At 39.5% G+C, this 22,428-nt stretch overlaps 1 protein-coding gene across 5 annotated transcripts in view; it reads right to left on the bottom strand.

The window, feature by feature from the left end:
• Positions 1–22,428, bottom strand: part of NVL (nuclear VCP like) — a 164,036-nt gene that overhangs the window by 82,007 nt on the left and 59,601 nt on the right. For all 5 annotated transcript variants that reach the window (XM_006044915.4, XM_006044917.4, XM_006044916.4 and 2 more), the window contains 4 exons: positions 19,379–19,485; positions 11,471–11,547; positions 8,382–8,470; positions 757–827 (listed from right to left, as the gene is read on the bottom strand). In XM_006044915.4, coding sequence (XP_006044977.3) covers positions 757–827; positions 8,382–8,470; positions 11,471–11,547; positions 19,379–19,485 — 344 coding nt within the window. The remainder of the gene's footprint in view (positions 1–756; positions 828–8,381; positions 8,471–11,470; positions 11,548–19,378; positions 19,486–22,428) is intronic.

The raw sequence follows: 22,428 nt of genomic DNA, 5'->3' as shown, positions 1-22,428 counted from the left end.
GAACTTTAAGTATAGTCAATAAACACAATCACATGGCTAAGGCAAATTAGACTTCTGGAAGTCCAGAAACAAAAGATATCCATCCAAGATAGGTGGTTTAGTCGCTAAGTTGTGTCCAACTCTTGTGATCCCGTGGACTATAGCCTGCCACGCTCCTCTGTCCATGGGATTCTCCAGGCAAAAATACTGGAATGGGTTGCCATCTCCTTCTCCAGGGGGATCTTTCTGACCCAGGAATAGAGCTTGGGTCTCCTGCATTGCAGGTAGATGATTTACCAACTGAGCTATGAGGAAGCCCTAAGATATCCAGTGTTCAATTCAGACATTACTTTGGGTTGGGTTCAACTCTTTTGTGTTACAGTAACCTCACTTCACTTAACAGCAAACATTTTAACTTATTACAGACAGAATACCTCAACACAGTAAGAAATACAGTAAAATTCAGCATCTTTTGTAAGGACAAGTCTGAGCGATTTTTAACTCTTCTCTGACTTTACAGTGAAGGTATTTTTACTTTCCTGAAACTATGGGTAAGTGTAAAGGATGATACAGGTCAAGTAATACTTGAATGATTAAAAATTCTCAGATTATGAACATACACGAGGTCATTTTCTCTGTGTTTAGTCTCCAGAAACATTAAAAATTACAGTCTCTCAAGAACACTCTCTTAGAGGCAACCATTTTGCTTTTTCTCATAAATTCATACTTACTACTCTCAATTCTAATTGCTCTTCTACCTTTAAGAGCATTGCTTACCTCTTGTGATATAGATGATTTTACTTTCTTGAAAGCTTCTTCAAAGTGCTTCTGACTAATCTTCAGTTCACCTGTGGAGCAAATGCATGAACATACATAATTTTTGGGTATGGTAAGCTAACTGTGATTTATAACTAAATTTCTCTTGAGAGACTTACAAGCATTCAAGGGAAACACCGAGGCAATTAATGACACTGGCTCTATTCTTTTTCAGAGCAATATTCAAGCCAGATATATTCTGCTCATCAAAGTTATAGACAGTTTTTCATTTTCATTTAATTTACATATACCAGACCACCTGACCTGCCTCTTGAGAAATGTGTATGCAGGTCAGGAAGCAACAGTTAGAACTGGACATGGAACAACAGACTGGTTCCAAATAGGAAAAGGAGTACGTCAAGGCCATATATTGTCACCCTGTTTATTTAACTCCTATGCAGAGTACATCATGAGAAACGCTGGACTGGAAGAAACACAAGCTGGAATCAAGATTGCCGGGAGAAAGAGCAATAACCTCAGATACGCAGATGACACCACCCTTATGGCAGAAAGTGAAGAGGAACTCAAAAGCCTCTTGATGAAAGTGAAAGTGGAGAGTGAAAAAGTTGGCTTAAAGCTTAACATTCAGAAAACGAAGATCATGGCATCTGGTCCCATCACTTCATGGGAAATAGATGGGGAAACAGTGGAAACAGTGTCAGACTATTTTTTTGGGCTCCAAAATCACTGCAGATGGTGACTGCAGCCATGAAATTAAAAGATGCTTACTCCTTGGAAGGAAAGTTATGACCAACCTAGATAGCATATTCAAAAGCACAGACATTACTTTGCCAACGTCAGTCTAGTCAAGGCTATGGTTTTTCCTGTGGTCATGTATGGATGTGAGAGGTGGACTGTGAAGAAGGCTGAGCGCTGAAGAATTGATGCTTTTGAACTGTGGTGTTGGGGAAGACTCTTGAGAGTCCCTTGGACTGCAAGGAGACCTGACCAGTCCATTCTGAAGGAGATCAGCCCTGGGATTTCTTTGGAAGGAATGATGCTAAAGCTGAAACTCCAGTCCTTTGGCCACCTCACGTGAAGAGTTGACTCACTGGAAAAGACTCTGATGCTGGGAGGGATTGGGGGCAGGAGGAGAAGGGGATGACAGAGGATGAGATGGCTGGATGGCATCACTGACTCGATGGATGTGAGTCTGAGTGAACTCCGTGAGTTGGTGATGGAGAGGGAAGCCTGGTGTGCTGCGATTCATGGGGTTGCAAAGAGTCAGACACGACTGAGTGACTGAACTACACTGAACCATATTTAATTTTCCATAAATGCTTAAGTTATGTCATATATTTTAAAAGCATAGTCTTTTTTTCCCCCCAGCAATCAAAATAGTTTATTATGGGACAAATTATATTAAAAAGTACTTTGTCCATATTTAATTAGAAAAACAGATTCTTATCCTTAAAAAAGATAAATGGTTCATATATTCTGTTACTTTGTGTTCCCCTCAGCTTTACTAAGATATTGTTGGTACATAATAAATATGTTAACTTTAAGAAGTACAATGTGACATGATGATCTACTGCAAAATGGTTACCACAGTAAGGTTAGTTAACACCTCCAGCCCCTCATGATCACCTTTTTATTTATTTTTGTGGTAATACTTATTATGATCTACTCTCTGAACAGCTTTCAAGTTTGGCTGACCTTTGAACAATGTGAAGGTTAGGAGTGGTGGCCCTCAGTCAAAAATCTATGTATAACTTTATAGTTGACTCTCTGAATCTGTAGTTCTTTTTCTGTAGATTCAACCAAGCATGGATCGTGTAGTCCTGTACTACATATTTACTGAAGAAAATCCACATGTATAAGTGGATCTGCACAGTTCAAACCCAGGTTAACTGTATATAACACACTACTGATAATTAGTACACGGGATCCTCAGAATTTATTCATCATATAGCAGGAAATTTGTACCCTCTGATCAATACCTCCCCATTTTTCCCACTCTCTGGCTCATCATATTTTAATGTAGTAAGAGAACTATCACTCATTAACAGATAACCCTGTTATCTTTGTATTGTTTAACTTAATGGCAATGTTCAGGACAAAGAGTCAGAATTGTTCTCTTTCAAGATAATTCAAATTAATTTGACTAAGAATGGAAAACGGAATTCCATATTATTTAAGGGTACATACACATAATGAGATGTAGGGAGTTACATCATAATACATAATATATACAGATCATATGACAACACTGGACTAGAAGGGTGCTTTAATTCCTTATAAGGTTATGCCAACACACGGTAAGAGAAATCTAGTAACTAAATGTTAATTAAGAAAGGCTTCGCTTACAATTATATGACAACTTATATGATGACAATTTATACTCAAAATAGTACTAATATATAAATTAAGAAAGTGTATTTACCTAAAAGTAAAATACAATGTGTAGCTGAACATGTCAAATGGAAGTTGAATGGCATTACTGATTTCAGGTTCAGTAAGATATCAATGCAAAGTCCCTCAAGGACAGGCAGCTGGAAATGCAAACTGCAGCAAAGCAGGGATGTCAGAATCTGTTACACATATTTATACGAAGACATCCCATCAGAGTTATTAGGAGCAGTCAATACATATACAGAGGCCTGCTAATTTTTAGTGACAAACAAATCCAAATATAGTTATCATAATCAGCTCTCAGGCAGCATAGTACCACATAAGGATTTTTTACATGACATTCTAATTTTGTGAAATATATCCCACCCACTTTCAAAACAAACTTAAAACAGCTTACATAAAAGAAGTTCAGATAACTGAATCTTCAAAGTAAACAACCAAAAACTCAGGGGCTTCATGATTAAGATATGTGTGTTGATTTTCTGGGTTTGCTGAGGCTGTCTGCAGCGGCGCAGGCCTCAATATTGGATAGTATACAATCTATGTAACAAAAACTACTGGAGGATACTGCAGCAGTGTCGGGAGTGACAAGAGCAGCCGCTTGTGTGGCCTTACTTCTATAGCACGCTATCCACTGTATGACAACCTACGTTCTTGTGTGATGGCATCTTATCAGACATGGTCTCAGCATTCCTCGGGCTTCCCAGGTGGCTCAGACAGTGAAGAATCCTCCTGAAATGTGGGAAACCTGGGTTTGATACCTGAGCTGGGAAGATCCCTTGGAGGAGGGCATGGCAACCCACTCCAGTATTCTTGCCTGGAGAATCCCCCTGGAGAGAGATCCTGGCGGTCTACAGTCCACAGGCTCGCAAAGAGTTGGATACAACGGCGACTAAGCAGCAGCAGCATTCCTCATCTACACTAACACAGAAGCACTCTTAGGGCAATGCAGCCAGCCAGAACAAGTACAGCAGCTTACTGACCTCCTGGAGAACAACTCATCAGTAAAGGATGGGATTAGGGAAAGTAAGCTTGAAGGAAGGAGTAGATCTCAATGGATGAGCTGTTAACACGATATTTGGAAAAACCAGATTTTGAATAAATGCTATGAGAAATTCAAAACGTGAAGATTCCGAAAGAACTAGACTTTTATGCTTAAGCATGGAGAAAATGTTAGGAGCTGAAGTAGACAGACTTCTGAAGTCTGAGGTGCAGATCTGGAGATACTATAGACTTGATGGGATGAAATCAATCTTATGCAGATCTTAAGATAACTATAGACTTGATGGGATGAATCAATCTCCTTGGAGGGAGCCTCTGAAACAAGTTTGCCAAGGCTATTTTCCCACAGTGAAGAAGTCCACGCTATTCAGAAGCCGTTTCTTTTTTTTTTTTTTAAGATGGAGGCAATATTTATTTAAATAGGGCAATTCAACAGTCCACAGAACTAAAGCAACTTTTTTACTTCTAAGAGACATGTTACAAGTTCAAACAATCTTCACATTGCTAAAAACAATTGGCATCCATAAGATTATGATTTTTAATTTTGTTGTCAGTGATGAAATCTTCCATCAAACCTGTCAATCTTGAACATTCTGGCTAAATATAGGTTTGTGGTTTTTAAAAGTCACTCCGTTTCAAAGTCTGTCTTTCCTTATACAAAGATAGAAGTTATTTCAACATACCTTGTATTTTTGTCCTGAGCACTAAGAGGAACACTCTGCTAACCTAGTTACCCATAAATGTTCATTCCAGAAAGGGCTTGGTTACTGAACTGAAGGAAGATATTTCAGTACACTCTTTTTTTAGGTCATGCTAGTTGCCATTTTGTAAAATTTCTTTTCTCTCCTTTGCTTTCTTTCCTTGTTTAGTTCAATTTTTCTAATGGTAGGAAACATAAAATAGCCCTAGATGGCTCCATGGGCCAGTGTGATGACTGGTTTTTGTTTTTCACTAGGAGATAAAAAGAATCCGCCTGCCAATGCAGGGGATGCAAGGGATGCAGGTTCAATCTCTGGGTTGGAAAGAGCCCTTGGAAGAGGAAATGGCAACCCAGTCCTGTATTCTTGACTGGAAAATTCCATGGACAGATCCACGGGGTTACAAAGAATCAGGCACAACTGAGTGACTGAGCACACAGCATGCAATGCATTTATAAGCATTTTAACATTCTGTAAAGTGGACTAGAAATATAATTTTACAGACAGGACAACATGTTTGCTTTTATTTTAAAAGAAGCATTACTTATGAAAATCTGAACTGTGGGATATTTTTTGATTTGAGAGAAGTAAACCTCATTTGCAGAAACTTGTGGCCATGATTCTGTAAAGTATCATAGTCAACAGTGTGTCTTTAACAAGTTTCTTGTAGTTACAAATAGGCAGTTAGCATACTGTGTGATTATAACATTATGTAAGTAGCTTTCTAATGATCATACGGTATGTATCATCAAAGTGAAAAAACATGTAATTCAGCAATTGAAAGTGCAATGCTAAAGCTGAAACTCCAATACTTTGGCCACCTCATGAGAAGAGGTGACTCACTGGAGAAGACTCTGATGCTGGGAGGGACTGGGGGCAGGAGGAGAAGGGGACGCCAGAGGATGAGATGGCTGGATGGCATCACTGACTCGATGGACGTGAGTCTCAGTGAACTCTGGGAGTTGGTGATGGACAGGGAGGCCTGGCGTGCTGCGATTCATGGGGTCGCAAAGAGTCGGACACGACTGAGTGACTGAATTGAACTGAACAGCTGTGTCTTCACTGATGAAAACAATTCATATACACTTTAAATTCTCCAGGTACCAGTAAGCATTGTCCAAGCAAGAGTGATGGCTGGGTGAATAATCTCTTTGCTGGGTAAGTGAGTGCTTAAGGACCTAGGTCAGTGTCTAGAAACTTAAATTTATATTGTTGTACACATTCTACTCTTACAAAGCATTTTGCATGCTGTACATTTAAAGTAAAATAACATTCTAATTTTAAAGATTTAAAACTGTTTTTTAGATATGTATGTATACACATAGCTTGTTCTTATGGTTTCAAATTCTTCAGCCCTACTTTTTAAAAAGTTTTTACACATTATAATTCACTTTATACTTTGTGGATCTTCCTTCCTCCCCTTTCCCACCTGTCAACTTTTTATTCCATGTCAGTGTCATATGTGAAGGTACCAAATGATATCCAATTACCTCCTAGTAAAATTACTCTGAAAAATTTCACATAGCTAGACAAGAATACTAACTTATTTAAAGAAATCTCAAAGTTGATGTGCAGTGGCTATACCAAATGACAGATTTTTTTTTTTAAAGGACTCCCTAAAAGAGGCCAATTCCTGATATACTTGTGATTTTGGCTGAAGTCATATCTACTCTTAAATAATAATTGGCAGCGTATGTTTCTATCCTTTCTTTCCAGTTCTTTCTATTCTGCACTGATACTTTAAAGTTTAAGTGAAATTTGACACAAAGAAGTACATCAATGGTCCTTCTTTTTACCTTTTAAACTAGAGTCAAATTTTAATTCTGAAACCAGGGAATTCAGCCCTCTTTCTTTAAAAACAAGATAACATCTTGTTTTTCAGGTTTATTTTTTTTTTTCCAACTTAATACTTCTTACTGCAAGTCTTGCTCTTATGCATAGCGTTCAGATATTTAAGCACATAAATCTTAATATTTCTGAGGAAAAAAGAATAGTAGTGGAATAACTGCAAAAGTAATACAGCAGAATAACTGCAAAAGTAGTGCTGTACAGAGCAGAGGTCAGTCAATGCCATGACTCCTATTTGTATTAAGCTGAAATATGGAAATCAGCAAAGGTGAAGTATACTTATTTTCAGCTCTGGCTGTATCAGGCCCCGAACTATGGAAGATGGAACATTTTTTAGACCATGGTGGAGGGGGATGATGGACGGAGACCTATTTTTAAGAGGACCATGTTGGTGGTTAGTAGAATTCAACCTCAAAGAGGGAGATTCCTGAACATATACTGAGGAAACTGTAAGACAGAATCACTGGAAAATTTTCAAGTTTTTTCAAAAACAAAGTTAATATCTGCATACATCCTCCTACACACTAAGTAACCCAGAACAACAAAATAGCATTAGACTTGAATTTGGGGTATACGATTTTAGTGTTACCTTAATTTTTGGATAATGCTTTTTCCTAAAATTATACCATCTACGGGAAGTGGCTTAAGTTTTAAATCTGATAAATTTTCAAGGCAGAATGCTGGAAATTATAGAAAACTGCACAGGCATTTGGAGTTTATACCATTTTTCTTCGATTGCATTAGTCAAGCTTTGGCATTTCTTTTAAATTTGAAGACCCCCAATATGCCAAACTCTCAGATGTCAGTGGAGTAAAGAATTGAAGGCAAAATGGTGATTCAAAGACTGTCCCCTCTAAATCCCTCCTTCTTGTCTCTGAAATGGTACTTTGGAAGGCATTTAGACAGCAGATTGGTCTGGGAGCCTCTATATATGCATATAAGTTTACTGGCAACCCACTCCAGTACTCTTTGCCTGGAAAATCCCATGGACGGAGGAGCCTGGTAGGCTGAAGTCCATGGGGTCACTGAGAGTCGGACATGACTGAGAGACTTCACTTTCACTTTTCACTTTCATGCACTGGAGAAGGAAATGGCAACCCACTCCAGTGTTCTTGCCTGGAGAATCCCAGGGACGGGGGAGCCTGGTAGGCTGAAGTCCATGGGGTTGCTAAGAGTCGGACATGACTGAGAGACTTCACTTTCACTTTTCACTTTCATGCACTGGAGAAGGAAATGGCAACCCACTCCAGTGTTCTTGCCTGGAGAATCCCAGGGACGGGGGAGCCTGGTGGGCTGCCGTCTTTGGGGTCGCACAGAGTCGGACACGACTGAAGTGACTTAGCAGCAGCAGCAGCAGCAGCAGCAGCACTGCCCTAACAAAAAGAATGAGGAGGTTTTCCAGGACGATAAACAGACCAAACTCATGATGCAAACAGTATATGTATGATGATAAGCAAAGACAGAATACATTGTATAAGGCACCAAGTAACTGCTGTTATTATAGTTGTCAGCTACAGAGGTTATATAATATTCCAGAACAGCTGCTAAAGGTCTCATCAGAAAAATGTCAGTTTTAATATCACAGATGATAGATGCTAGGAAATGGTTATTTTTCAGGTTACCAGTGGCATTAGGTACCCAGAGTGATAATTAACTAGGACTGAGAGATTTTAGCGAGAACTGTACCTTTTTCACTTCCACTCTTCTGTCTTGCCATTTCCTGCTTCAAGGCACAGATAGAAGCCTCCCGTACCAAAGCAGAGAGATCTGCACCCCTGAAATACGAGAAGAGCTCTTAACTCATTTATTCTTAGACACTGTGCAAAAGCCCAGAAAAAAGTCTGAAAGCAATTTCCTTTTTTCTTTAAATGTATTTTTTGAAAGCAGTGAATTTGTGATAATATTGCTTGTTTTATGTTTTGGTTTTCTGGCCAAGAAGCATGTGGGATCTTGGCTGCTCGATCAGGGATTGAATCTGTGTCCCCTGCATTGGAAGGCGAAGTCTGGACTGGATCACCAGGGAAGTCCTGTAATTTTCTTTTAAGTCACATATTAAACGTTTAGGAAAGAAACTGACCAATAAAGGTGGGATAAACCAATCATGGTCACTAGGAAAGAGCTTTTAGTTTTTACTCAAAATACTTCTAAGTTTTAGAAAAAAGGAAATTATGAAGGAAACATGCAGTGAGTCAAATATTCTCACGCTAATCACTATAGATAGTAATGTTAATATAAAAAGTCTCAGTCAGAAGAAAGCAACCTACACATTATTTACTGTAAAATTTTATTCACAAGGCTCATGCTAAAGTACAAACTGGCCCATTACAAGTATATACCATTAATATATTACCTAAAGTCTAAACTAAGCTTATATAAAAAGTCATTTATGACCCCTAGTTCAAAAAAGGAAAATACAAAGGCTAAAGAGTTTGATGCATCTGATTCAAGCTCAAGCTGAATTGACACATCATAAATTACTTAAAATATGACAAGAACTAACAAGCCTTCATTTAATTGGTCTGTGTAATAACATGCTGAATCAGCATGGTTCTTGCGTTCAATGAAAGATGTTGGGGTTGACTGGTGTTTCAATACATTACATCTTTAACAGGATTCTTAGAGATTCTTTGAGAAAGAGTTTCAACTGGGAGATAAAAACCTCATCTTTAAAATTAAAATCCTCATCTCTAGACAAACTAATATATAATGCTGATAATCCACATACCTAAGATTATTTAATTTAGTTTAAATTATTAACTGAACTCAATGTTTCTGCTGGTTAGGTGTTAGGTTTGTAATATTATTTAACAATCATACACATGCTGTTGCTGCTGCTGCTGCTAAGTCGCTTCAGTCGTGTCTGACTCTGTGCGACCCCAGAGATGGCAGCCCACCAGGCTCCCCCATCCCTGGGATCCTCCAGGCAAGAACACTGGAGTGGGTACATACATGCCAGGGTATTCATTTCTTTGAGAAAAGCGTGAAAGTGTTAGTCACTCAGTCGTGTCCAACTCTATGTGACACCATGGATTGTAGCCCACCAGGCTCCTCTGTCCATAAAATTCTTCAGACAAGAATACCAGAGTGGGTTGCCATTCCCTTCTCCAGGGCATCTTTCCGATCCAGGGCTCGAACCCAGGCCTCTTGCATTCAGAGATTCTTTACTGTCTGAGACATGGGGGAAACCCCATATGTTAAATCAACACTGGTGCAGAGACACCATTAACTAATGTACCAAGCAGCTGAAGGCTGCAGTCTTACACAGTCCCTGTGATGACAGTGGTATTAAAACCCAAAACATACACCGTCCAAGTTTAACCCTGGCCCATTTAATGAGTGACCTCCTATGTGGCAGAATCCAAAAGATTGGCCCAGGGTCAGTTCTGCATCAAAACTGCCTCTGTTATCAACTGAAAATCTTTTCAGATTTTAGCACTCAAATACAAAAACTACTCACTTAAGTCCTATTTTCTTTAGCAGTAAGTTCGTTAACTACAGACTGGCATGCATTTGATTCCCAATGAGGGAAAAAGGTACATTCTCCTTAAAGGTAATGCAGGGCTTTTACACAGGCCCTTCAACACCATGGCCTGGGAATGACCATTTCCCCTCCACTGAGACAGTCACCGCTTTTTATAGTGAGACAGGAGTCCCAACTGGAGTGCAGCAAATCTCTCAGGAGCGCTAGGGGTGCAGTAGCAGAACAAAGATCAAGACTCAGATCCCTAAGATGTTTATGTATGAAAAAACTGGAAATTAGACCTTGGATCCTGCCTGGCCACACTCCCTGAAAGTGAGTAGCATGGTTTCAAGTGTAATCATCTCATGAGACAGTTTTGTGAAAATCTTCAACCAGAACTGGAAAGAACTGGGTGCCTGTATCAGTACCGGTAGCTATGTTCTTCAGATATAAATTTACACTGTGAACAACAGACTCTAGAAGACCTCGAAGATTAAAACACCACCTTCCTTGACTTAGCTTCAGAAAGCACATTTATTTGGCCTTCAGCTATAGGAATATCATGAACACCAAGTATATTGTAGACAATCAACAGGGATAAGCCAGAGGAGAACTCCCTGGTGGTCTAGTGGTTAAAACTCCATGTTTCGATGGCAGGGAGCATGGGTTCAATCCCTGCTTGGGGAAGTAAGATCCCACATGCTTTGAGGTTCACCACCTCATTAAAAAAACAAACAAACCCCAAAACGGAGGGAGAGATGTGCCCTGTTAAATGTGAATTTCATTTTCTTCCCTGTGACCCAAAATTGGGAAAGTTACTATAATGAAGTTTTATGATAATGAAGCAAACAACAAAAACTCATAACCACCACAAACTATGAAAGTAGAAATATCTGACCTCCTGTTTTCATAGATTATGTGGATATTAATAGGTGTGCTATGAAAAATGCATTCTGAGACTTGAAAAGCTTGTAGATTTTCTTCTTTTAAATGCTGAAGCACCTAGATAATTTGGCAGCTGGTAATGAGATGTCTCCTGCAATATTCTGGAAGGACAGAGAGACAAGTTGTGAAGGGCAGTGATGGTGGTCAGGATGGCTGAACACCAGCAGCTGACATACGAGAGGACTCACCTATTCCTGAGAACTCCTCAGGGCCTCAAAATGGGTGGTCCTGTCTCTAAGAAGGAGGAAGAGCCAGACCCTGGTGCTTTACAGGACTCCTAACTTAATCCTCTTGCTATCACTCTCCTTCGTTTTACACATGAGGAAATGGGACCTCAGAGAGTTAAGTGATCTGAGACCGACATACTTACGTGTAACCATCACAGCGAAGGTCACCAGCAATTGCTTCCAAGTTTACGTCTGCGTCCAGTGGGGGTTTTGTACCATTCTAAGCGAGAGAGAAACATCCACCTTAGTCGAGACTTTAAAGACCACCTTAGTCAAGACTTTAAAGACCAGTATTTCCCCACATGATAGGTTCTAAACAGACAGTAACGGCTGCTTGACTGAATGAATGTAACTGACTCCCAGACTAGTGTTACAGATTTTTACAAATTTCAGTTTTGAGAAACAAGGTTAAGAAGCAGATCCCAAACTTGGGAAAGCCAAAGGCAAACAATTCATGCTGGTGAAGTATGACAAACTTGCAAGCACCACAGCCAAAAACAAAACACCAAGAACAAAACCCACACCTTCAATCTTTCCAAAGGTGAAGAATCACATTTCCTTTGCCCGATTCAATATGGCAAATACACAAGCAGTAATTAGTTTTGATGTGTATATGTTAGCTTAGTTTTAGTGTGAGGTTGGCTCGGAAGGGAGAAATAACACTGACCGTGGCCAGGAAAGAACAATCAGCAAACGGCTCTACAACAAAAGCCTAAAGCCCTCTGTGCTCAATGTCTTCTTTTCCAACCCTTTATCTAAAACTTAACCCTCACTCTGATGCCAACTCCCCTCCAGCTCATACCAAGAGATGCTAGAAAGGACAAGTATCAGAACAGTCTCAAAATTTCAACAACACTTAACATGGTACTTTGCATGCATACAGTACATATTTAATAACATTTTTAGTGACTTACACTGCAGAGGCAAATAAAACAGATTTTAGTGACAAAGTTTACGATGTTAGATGGTAGGCTTATATGTGCTTTATTATTCTGATTTATTCTGATTCATAACTTATATCTACACTGCATACTGCCTTTTCTTTGTAGTAAATATTACATGGACACAGTTTAAGAAGAAATATATATATAGGAAAACAGCAAATAAACATATGTCATTAAGCCTCAAGTGTAAATATTAGCTCAGCAGGTGCTCCCAGCAGAGGGTCAGACGACCGGCACTCGAGCCATCACCTCGCTCTAGCACAGGCTCAGCAGGTGTCCCTGCCGCTGGGCACGTTTAAGAATTTCACAAACTGTACATATGCTAGCTGCTATTATATGATAAAATGCAAATGTTCATCTATCACAGATTCAAGAAAGTTATGTTTCCCATTCAATCCACACCTGTAAAATAAACATGGGAAAGTAAACTCTCTGGGTGACCTCAGCAGACAATTTTGGTGCTTTTTTCCTTTCTCTCTCCGGTTGTATATAAAACTAGACAGACTAAGTGACCCCTACGGTTCCTTTTAATATCAATGTTTTCAATTTTGTCAGGGGGCAGAGGTGGGCAGGGATTCAAGGAGGCAGGATCTAGGTTCCCAGATGAGGGACTGGGCCCAAGTCCATGGTAGCACCAAGTTCTTACCAAGTTCTTACCACTGGGCCACCAGGGAATCCCCCCAAAAAACCCAAGATCTTATTACCAGATAAATAGAGATAATTTGGTGCTATATTTAAGAGAGGGAGGGGAAGTCTTGTTTAAATAGTGATGATGAACATGTAATAAGGATTTATTATGATGGAGAAAAATGTTTGGACTTTCCAAGCTACGTCTGCAGTGGGAAAGCCTGAGAACACTGCCATGTCGAGTCCCAGTCCACTGTAGGAGGCACGGGGTGGGACGAGAGGCTTCCTCATTAGGCCTGAGCCCTTATGAGTCTCTTTAATGTTCCTGAGAAACTATCAACCTTACCCTGACTGTCACCCAGCATATGGACGTTCCCTGCGCTGCTAGAGAATTTTACTTCAAACTATCTATTGTCCTGTTCTGATCAAAAACTCAATCATAAGAAATCAATTCATGGAGGAATACCTGAGGATACTTCTTTTATATTTCTCAATATCTAAATTCTATTCTTGGGTCAAGCTGGACTTTCACAGAGGCCCACACATCTCCGAATGCATGTCTTTGACCTTTCATCAAGTTGTTTTTAATGAGCCCGTTTTTAGTTATGTCCTCAGCTTACACCAGGACAACCACCAGCTTCAGTACTGAAAAGCTTATATTGTGTTTATTGTGTTATTATTGTGCTATTATTTGACAGGGATATTATCAAAAACATCTATCACATCTGAGTGCTTTCCTTATGACAACCTAGAGGAGAAACTTTTCTCACAACTACATACTGGGAGCAATCGCCACTTCCTATATTCAGGGAACTCTTTTAAATATTTTGAGAAAGCTCAATATATAAAGGAACACAATAAACAAATGCTTATCTAAGAGCAATATTTTAGAAAAATTAACTCCCAATATATTATCAGTTGGAAAAAAATAACAAATTGTCCTTTTTTGGGGGTGTGTGTGGTGTGGTCATGGAGAAGGCACTGGAAAAATCCCATGGATGGAGGAGCCCAGTAGGCTGCAGTCCATGGGGTCGCTAAGAGTCGGACACAACTGAGCGACTTCACTTTGACTTTTCACTTTCATGCACTGGAGAAGGAAATGGCAACCCACTCCAGTGTTCTTGCCTGGAGAATCCCAGGGACGGGGGAGCCTGGTGGGCTGCAGTCTATGGGGTCACACAGAGTCAGACACGACTGAAGTGACTTAGCAGCAGTAGCAGCAGTGGTGTGGTCAACATAAGATACCTGCAAAAGTTTCAATAGCAATATTACTTTCCAATGAGTAGAAATGTGGGCTAAGGAATCTTGGGATCATTAAAATCTAATTATTCCTAACTGAAATGTGGAAATGTTTCTGACCTTCAGTAAGAAGTAAAATGAAAGGTCAATTCTATTTACTGTCAAGTGGGAGCAATTAGGACAAGTTTAAGTGGAATATTAGTAAGCTTATAAAACCAAATATGTAAATACTATAGAGACTCATTTATTAACATGATACTTACATGTGTATGAAAATATTTAGAACTTTTTATACTGGTCTTCTTCACTACTGATTTATCACCTCTTGAAAGTGCCAAAGTGCTAGATGCTCAGTCGTGTCCGACTCTGCAACCTCATGGACTCTAAAGTCTACCAGGCTCCTCTGTCCATGGGATTTCCCAAGTACTCTTGAGTGGGTTGCCATTCCCTTCTCCTCCCAACCCAAGGGTCAAATCCAGGTCTCCTGCATTGCAGGCAAATTCCTTTACCATCTGAGCTACCAGGGAAGCCCCTCTTAATAAAACTCTAATGGAAGTCTCAATAATTTCATGACTAGAGAAAGCTGAATCAAAGGAACTGTTAGAGAAAAATAGTCTCTTAAGAATCTGACTTTTGCAACCCCATGGACTGTAACCCCAGGCTCCTCTGTCCATGGGGTTCTCCAAGCATACTGGAGTGGGTTGCCATCTCCTTCTCCAGGGGATCTTCCCAACCCAGGGAATCAACTTGGGTCTCCTGCATTGCAGGTGACCTAAGCCACCAGAGAAGTTGAAAGAGTAATCAAATTCATAGAGACAGAAAGTAGGTGGTTGCCAAGAGGTGGGGGGAGGGTGGAATGGGGAGTTTAATGGGGATAGATTTTTAGGCTGCAAAAGGAAGAGTTTTGGAGATGGACTCTTCAACTATGCTTCAATAAAATAAAAAATAAAAAGAAACACACATCTCTGTATCTTGTTGTTGAGAGAGAGTTAGTTCATCAGTAAAATGGAAATAATATTCATTTGAATATTTAAATGTTAGAGTTCAAAAAGCAGTTGCAAGGATTAAGCATATTCATATATGCAAAGTACCTAGAACAGAGTGTTTAATAAATATCACTTATCATTCTATCAGATATTTTTATCTTAGCTCATGAAAACTTAACAGTTATACTTCTAGGTGAGATGTTTTATATGTTTTAGTCTTCTGGAGCACATTTTATAAACACTGAGAATCTTGGGTCTTTCAGTAGGATTTTTATCACCATTTTAAAGATTGCATATTATTATCTCAAAGCATTTGGCAGACATCAAATAACCTTTCTGGCTTTCTGAGAAAAGGGTAAGTTTTAATAACACTTATAGGAAAGAAATGGAAATTACGAAAGAAAAAAATTCCACTTGTCCAAGGGGGTTTTTAGTGATAAGCCTCTCATTATCACATGATTGATTACCAGAATCACCAAATACAAAGTATAAAGAAACAGTATGTCATTGCTCACTGTTCTCTTAAGAAACTTAGGTTCCGAGAGATACTGAAAAGTTGCTCTGACCTACACTTTTCAGACCAAGACTAAAGAAGTTTATTCTAATCTCCCCATAATATTTCAAGTCTTAATTGGAAAAAGAGGAAAGAGTATATATAAAACCATCTGGGGACATTAAGTAAAAAGCTAGCGAACTTTGAAATACAATGGCTTACTAAACATTAAAAATGCCAATTTTCCTCACTTTTGGCTGAGTCTTTATAAAGACAACCTGTGGGCAGGAGGTCTGCCTTGTGGACTCTGCCCTGAAGTTAGAGATTCTGCTTCCGCTCCCTCTACATTGCTTCAGCTTTAGCCATCGACAAAGATGTTTAAACATTCCAGGCCTCTGGAGGGGAAAAGTGAGGTAAGGATGTGAAATGCAGTGCAAGGAGCTCTCCTCAGAGGGCAACAAAATGTGCCTGGCTGCCCAGGCCCGAGCGGGTCCCTTCCTGTGGAATGGGTCTGAGAACATGACACACTCAAAACTGCTACAAAAACAAAGTCGAAGAAAAAGTGGCCCAGAGCCCTCCTTAGCCTTTAGCATAGACAGATGTTGAGAACTGACAATTTAACAGTCTAAACCACAAGCCCACAAAAGTTCCTTTTGAAGCTGTACAGATTTTTATCAGTCTTTCGCTTTTTCTTTTCTTTCAACAGTCACAACTTTGTGCAGGGAAGCTGCCCAAAAAGCCTTTCTAGCTAATTCTAGGCCCTTCCCTTTTAACCTCAACATTTATGTTTTTGTTTAGGAAAAAATTCTCCATACCCCTCCCCCTAATATACAGCTATATGTTCATGATAGAAAAATCTGGAAATATAAAGCCACCAAGACAGAGAAAAGCAGGCCCTGACATCCAGCAAGTGGCCCATGGCATTGCTATGAGTTGACTGGGCTCACAGCTAGGCAGTGGTGCTCTTCTGTTGAACATAAACACTTTTTTTTTTTATAGAACATCAACATCAAACAAGCCCATTCCTGACCAGGATGGATCGACAGAAAAACAAGATTCCTGGATAATCACGTCTGTTGTTTTTCAGTCACTAAGTCATGTCCGACTCTTTGTCCGACTCTAAGCCATGCCAGTAGGTTCGGTGTCTGGTGAAGGCCACTTTCTGGTTCACAGACTTTCTTTTTGCTATAATATCAAACGATGAAAGCAGGGAGGGAGCTTTCTGGGGCCTTATTGTGGTGCTGTTCAGTCACTAAGTCGTGTCCAACTCTTCGCGACCCCATGGACTACAGCACAGCAGGCTCTCCTGTCTTTCACTATCCCCTGGAGTTTGCTCATTCATGTCCACTGAGTCAGTGATGCTATCCAACCATCTGATCCTCTGCTTCCATCTTCTCCTTTTGCCTTCAATCTTTCCCAGCATCATGGTCTATTCTAGTGAGTCAGTTCTCTGTATCAAGTGGCCAAAGTACTGGAGCTTCAGATTCAGCATCAGTCCTTCCAATGAATGTTCAGGGTTGATTTCTTTTAGGATTGACTAGTTTTATCTCTTTGGAGTCCAAGGGACTCTCAAGAGTCTTCTTCAGCACCACAGTTCGAAAGCATCAGCTCTTCGGTGCTCAGTCTTCTTTGTGGTCAAACTCTCACATCTATACATGATTCCTGGAAAATCATAGCTTTGACTACACAGACCTTTGTCAGCAAAGTGAGGTCTCTGCTTTTTAATATGCTGTCTAGGTTGGTCATAGCTTTTCTTCCAAGGAGCAAGTGTCTTTTAATTTCATAGCTGCAGTCACCATCTGCAGTGATTTTAGAGCCCAAGAAAATGAAATCTGTCACAGGTTCTACTTCTTCCCCTTCTATTTGCCATGAAGTAATGGGACCAGAAGCCATGATCTTAGTTTTGTGAATGTTGAGTTTCAAGTCAGCTTTTTTACTCTCTTCTTTTACCTTCATCAAGAAACTCTTTAGTTCCTCTTCATTTTCTGCCATTAGTGATATCATCTTCATTTCTGAGGTTGCTGATACTTCATCTGGTAATCTTGATTCCAGCTTATGCTTCATCCAGTCCAGCATTTCGCATTCCGCATATAAGTTAAATAAGCCAGGTGACAATATATAGCCTTGTCGTACTCCTTTCCCAATTCTGAACCAGTCTGTTGTTCCATGTCCAGTTCTAAGTGCTGCTTCTTGACGCACATACAGGTTTCTCAGGAGACGACAGGTAAGGTGGTCTGGTATTCCCATCTCTTTAAGAATTTTCCACAGTTTGTTGTGATCCACATAGTCAAAGGCTTTAGTATAGTCAATGAAGCAGAGTAGATATTTTTCTGGAATTCTCTTGCCTTCTTTATGATCCAATGGATGTTGGCAATTTGATCTCTGGTTCCTTAGCCTTTTCTAAAACCAGCTCGTACATCTGAAATTTCTCAGTTCACATATTGCTGAAGCTTAGCTTGAAGGATTTTGAGCATAACCTTATTAGCTTGTGAAACAAGTGCAACTGTGTGTAGTTTGAACATTCTTTGGCATCGCCCTTCTTTGGGACTGGAATGAAAACTGACCTTTTCCAGTCCTGTGGCCACTGCTGAGTTTTCAAAAACTGCAGACATATTGAGTGTAGCATTTTAACAGCATCGTCTTTCACGATCTGAAATAGCTCAGCTGGAATTCCATTACCTCCACTAGCTTTGTTCATAGTAATGCTTCCTCAGGCCCACCTGACTTTACACTCCTGGATGTCTGGCTCTAGGTGAGTGACCACACCATTGTGGTTATCTGGGTCATTAAGACTTTTTAAATATAGTTCTGTGTATTCTTGCCACTTTTACAAGAGAAATGCAAATCAAAACTATGAGGTATCACCTCACACCAGTCAGAATGGCCATCATCAAAGTCTACAATCAATGCTGGAGAGGGTATGAAGAAATGTGACCCTCGTGTACCACTGGTGGGAATGTAAACTGATAATAGCCACTATGCAGAACAGTGTGAGGTTTCTTAAAGCTACCAAATGACCCAGCAACCTTATTACTGGGCATATATCTGGAGAAAACCATAATTCAAAAAGACACATGCACCCCCATATTCACTGCAGCACTGTTTACACAAGCCAGGACATGGAAATGACCTAAATGTCCATCAACAGAGAAATGGATACAGAAGATGTGGACATATATACAATGGGATATTCCTCTGCCATAAAAAGGAATGAAATTGGGTCATTTGTAGAGAAATGGATGAACCTAAAAACTGCCATACAGAGTGAAGTAAGTCAGAGAAAAACAAATATTGTATATTAATGCATATATGTGGAATCTAGAAAAATGGTAAAGATGATCTTATTTGCAAAGCAAAAGTAGTAGAGAACAAATGTATGGGTGCCAAGGATGAAAGAGGGGTGGTGGGAGGAAATGGGAGACTGGGACTGACATATATGTATACACTAGGTAACATATATGTATAAAATAGGTAACTAAGGAGAACCTATTATATAGCACAGGGAACTCCAGTGCTGTGTTGACCTAAATGGGACGGAAATTCCCAAAAGAGGGGATATATGTATACATATAGCTGATTCACTTTTCTGTACAGTAGAAACACAACACTGTAAAGCAACTACAATCCAATAAAAATTAATTAAAAAATTATAAATAATAGTTCACCTTCTCCCTTGGGAGATATAGGTTGGGCAATATTTAAACCTATCTATATTTAAAATGTCAGAAACATACACAAAAATATACCATTTCCTTTACTCACTTTTGTGATAGTTTTTAAGATGGCAAGACGATCTGCTGGGGGTGGTAAACCCACAAAGAGTGTTTTGTCCAGGCGGCCTGGGCGCAGGATTGCAGGGTCAATGATATCTAGAGACAAAGGGAGGAAAAGCCTTAAATAAATAAAATAAAATCTTTTACAAAATATAATTAACATGAGAGACAGGAAGAGTGCATTTTTAAGAGAAAAAAACTGATAAATTACAGTAGTTTTAGAAATAAAAGATTCTCCTTGTCCTTAAAAAAGTGAAGTCTATCTATCCACCTCCTACCCCAAACCTGTTTTCCTTCAGGATTCTCAGACTTATATGATGACCCCTGCCTGTCCCCCAAATACCAGGCAGGTTTCTCCCTTCCCTCTAATTGGTGACACATTCTATCAATTTTATCAAGTCTGCTTCCAATTACCTCGAACCTCAGTCAAGGCCAAATGTAATGTCCCCTTAACTGGTTCTTTTCTAAATTTCCCCTCCCTGGGACCCCTTACAATGCTGCCGGAGTTATCCTCCTAAAATACATATTCAGTTCTCTCAAATCCAGCTCCACCCTGCAGAATGAAGCCTGACACTTTCACCACCATGTGTCTGACAAGCCTAAGGGTTACCTGACTCTACAGGGCAAAGGTTTGCAAACAATTGTGGTCTTAGGAAACCACTGCACTTTAAAAATGGAGTGCACTTTACTGACGATTCCTTTTTACTGATGATTCCTTTCTACTGATGATTCCACTTTACTGATGATTTCCTCTCTCTCTTGTCTTTCCCTAAATCCCCTTATCCTAGGCAGCCACTGATCCGTTTTGTCACGATGGATTAGTTTGCATTTTCTTGAATTTTATGTAAGTGGAATCATACAGTATATACTGTCTGCTTTCTTTTACTCAACATAATTATTTCGAGATTCACCTAAGTTGTCATATGTATCAGTATTTAACTTTTTTATTGCTGAGTGGCATTCCATTGTGTGGCTATATCACATTTGTTTTTTAATTCTTCTGTTGACAAACATTTGGTTCATTTCCAGTTTTGGACTACTATAAACAGAGATGCTGTGACCACTCAAGTACTAGTCTTTGTATATGCTTTTGTTTCTCTCAGTAAATACCTGTGTATGGGATGCAAAGCAGTATGGCAATAACACACTGCAGGTGTACATTTAACTTTTAAAAATCAACAAGCTGCTTTCCAAACAAGCTGTACCATCTTCCATTGCCAACAGTAATACATTCATATACTCTGTATCCTTGTCAGTTCTTAGTACAGTTAATCTTTTGTTGTTGTTGCATTACGATTTAATCTAATTGTACAAAACCTTGAAATTACAACTCCTCTCCATTTCTAAGTGGAAGGATATATGTGCCTCCATATTCAATTCTGCAGTTACCTCTGAGTCATAAAGTGCGTTTTACATCATGATGGATCAATGAAGAATTCCCACGTAGTATCTCAAATTACATAAAATGGAAGCAATTTTTAAAGCTTTGTGGGAAGTTTTCGTACTAATGATAAAAGTTTTTCTTTTTTTAGGGAAACTGAATTATAATGTATCATGTAACTGTATTTTAAAATGTTGGTCACTGAGTATCATGACCTTTGAACTGGTTTCTGCTCCTAAAAGTATACCATCACTAAGGTAAGACAACCAAAGTCTTCCTTCAATTCAAAACCCTCAATTGTGTTTCTTTACAAAATAAGATTTGTGTAACCAACTGCCTTCTATGGGACAAGAACTATGGTAATAGTGGATTCAACTATTACACAATTATGTTAACATTTTTTTTTTTAAACTTTACATAATTGTATTAGTTTTGCCAAATATCAAAATGAATCCGCCACAGGTATACATGTGTTCCCCATCCTGAACCCTCCTCCCTCCTCCCTCCCCATACCATCCCTCTGGGTCGTCCCAGTGCACCAGCCCCAAGCATCCAGTATCGTGCATCGAACCTGGACTGGCAACTCGTTTCATACATGATATTTTACATGTTTCAATGCCATTCTCCCAAATCTTCCCACCCTCTCCCTCTCCCACAGAGTCCATAAGACTGTTCTATACATCAGTGTCTCTTTTGCTGTCTCGTACACAGGGTTATTGTTACCATCTTTCTAAATTCCATATATATGCGTTAGTATACTGTATTGGTGTTTTTCTTTCTGGCTTACTTCACTCTGTATAATAGGCTCCAGTTTCATCCACATCATTAGAACTGATTCAAATGTATTCTTTTTAATGGCTGAGTAATACTCCATTGTGTATATGTACCATAGCTTTCTTATCCATTCATCTGCTGATGGACATCTAGGTTGCTTCCATGTCCTGGCTATTATAAACAGTGCTGCGATGAACACTTGGGTACACGTGTCTCTTTCCCTTCTGGTTTCCTCAGTGTGTATGCCCAGCAGTGGGATTGCTGGATCATAAGGCAGTTCTATTTCCAGTTTTTTAAGGAATCTCCACACTGTTCTCCATAGTGGCTGTACTAGTTTGCATTCCCACCAACAGTGTAAGAGGGCTCCCTTTGCTCCACACCCTCTCCAGCATTTATTACTTGTAGACTTTTGGATTGCAGCCATTCTGACTGGTGTGAAATGGTACCTCATAGTGGTTTTGATTTGCGTTTCTCTGATAATGAGTGATGTTGAGCATCTTTTCATGTGTTTGTTAGCCATCTGTATGTCTTCTTTGGAGAAATGTCTATTTAGTTCTTTGGCCCATTTTTTGATTGGGTCATTTATTTTTCTGGAGTTGAGCTGTAGGAGTTGCTTGTATATTTTTGAGATTAGTTGTTTGTCAGTTGCTTCATTTGCTATTATTTTCTCCCATTCTGAAGGCTGTCTTTTCACCTTGCTAATAGTTTCCTTTGACGTGCAGAAGCTTTTAAGGTTAATTAGGTCCCATTTATTTATTTTTGCTTTTATTTCCAATATTCTGGGAGGTGGGTCAGAGAGGATCCTGCTGTGATGTATGCCAGAGAGTGTTTTGCCTATGTTCTCCTCTAGGAGTTTTATAGTTTCTGGTCTTACGTTTAGATCT

The sequence above is a fragment of the Bubalus bubalis genome, chromosome 5, assembly GCF_019923935.1.
Source record: "Bubalus bubalis isolate 160015118507 breed Murrah chromosome 5, NDDB_SH_1, whole genome shotgun sequence".
NCBI classification, from domain to species: Eukaryota; Metazoa; Chordata; class Mammalia; order Artiodactyla; family Bovidae; genus Bubalus; species Bubalus bubalis.
This window is presented reverse-complemented; position numbering and strand designations above follow the sequence as displayed.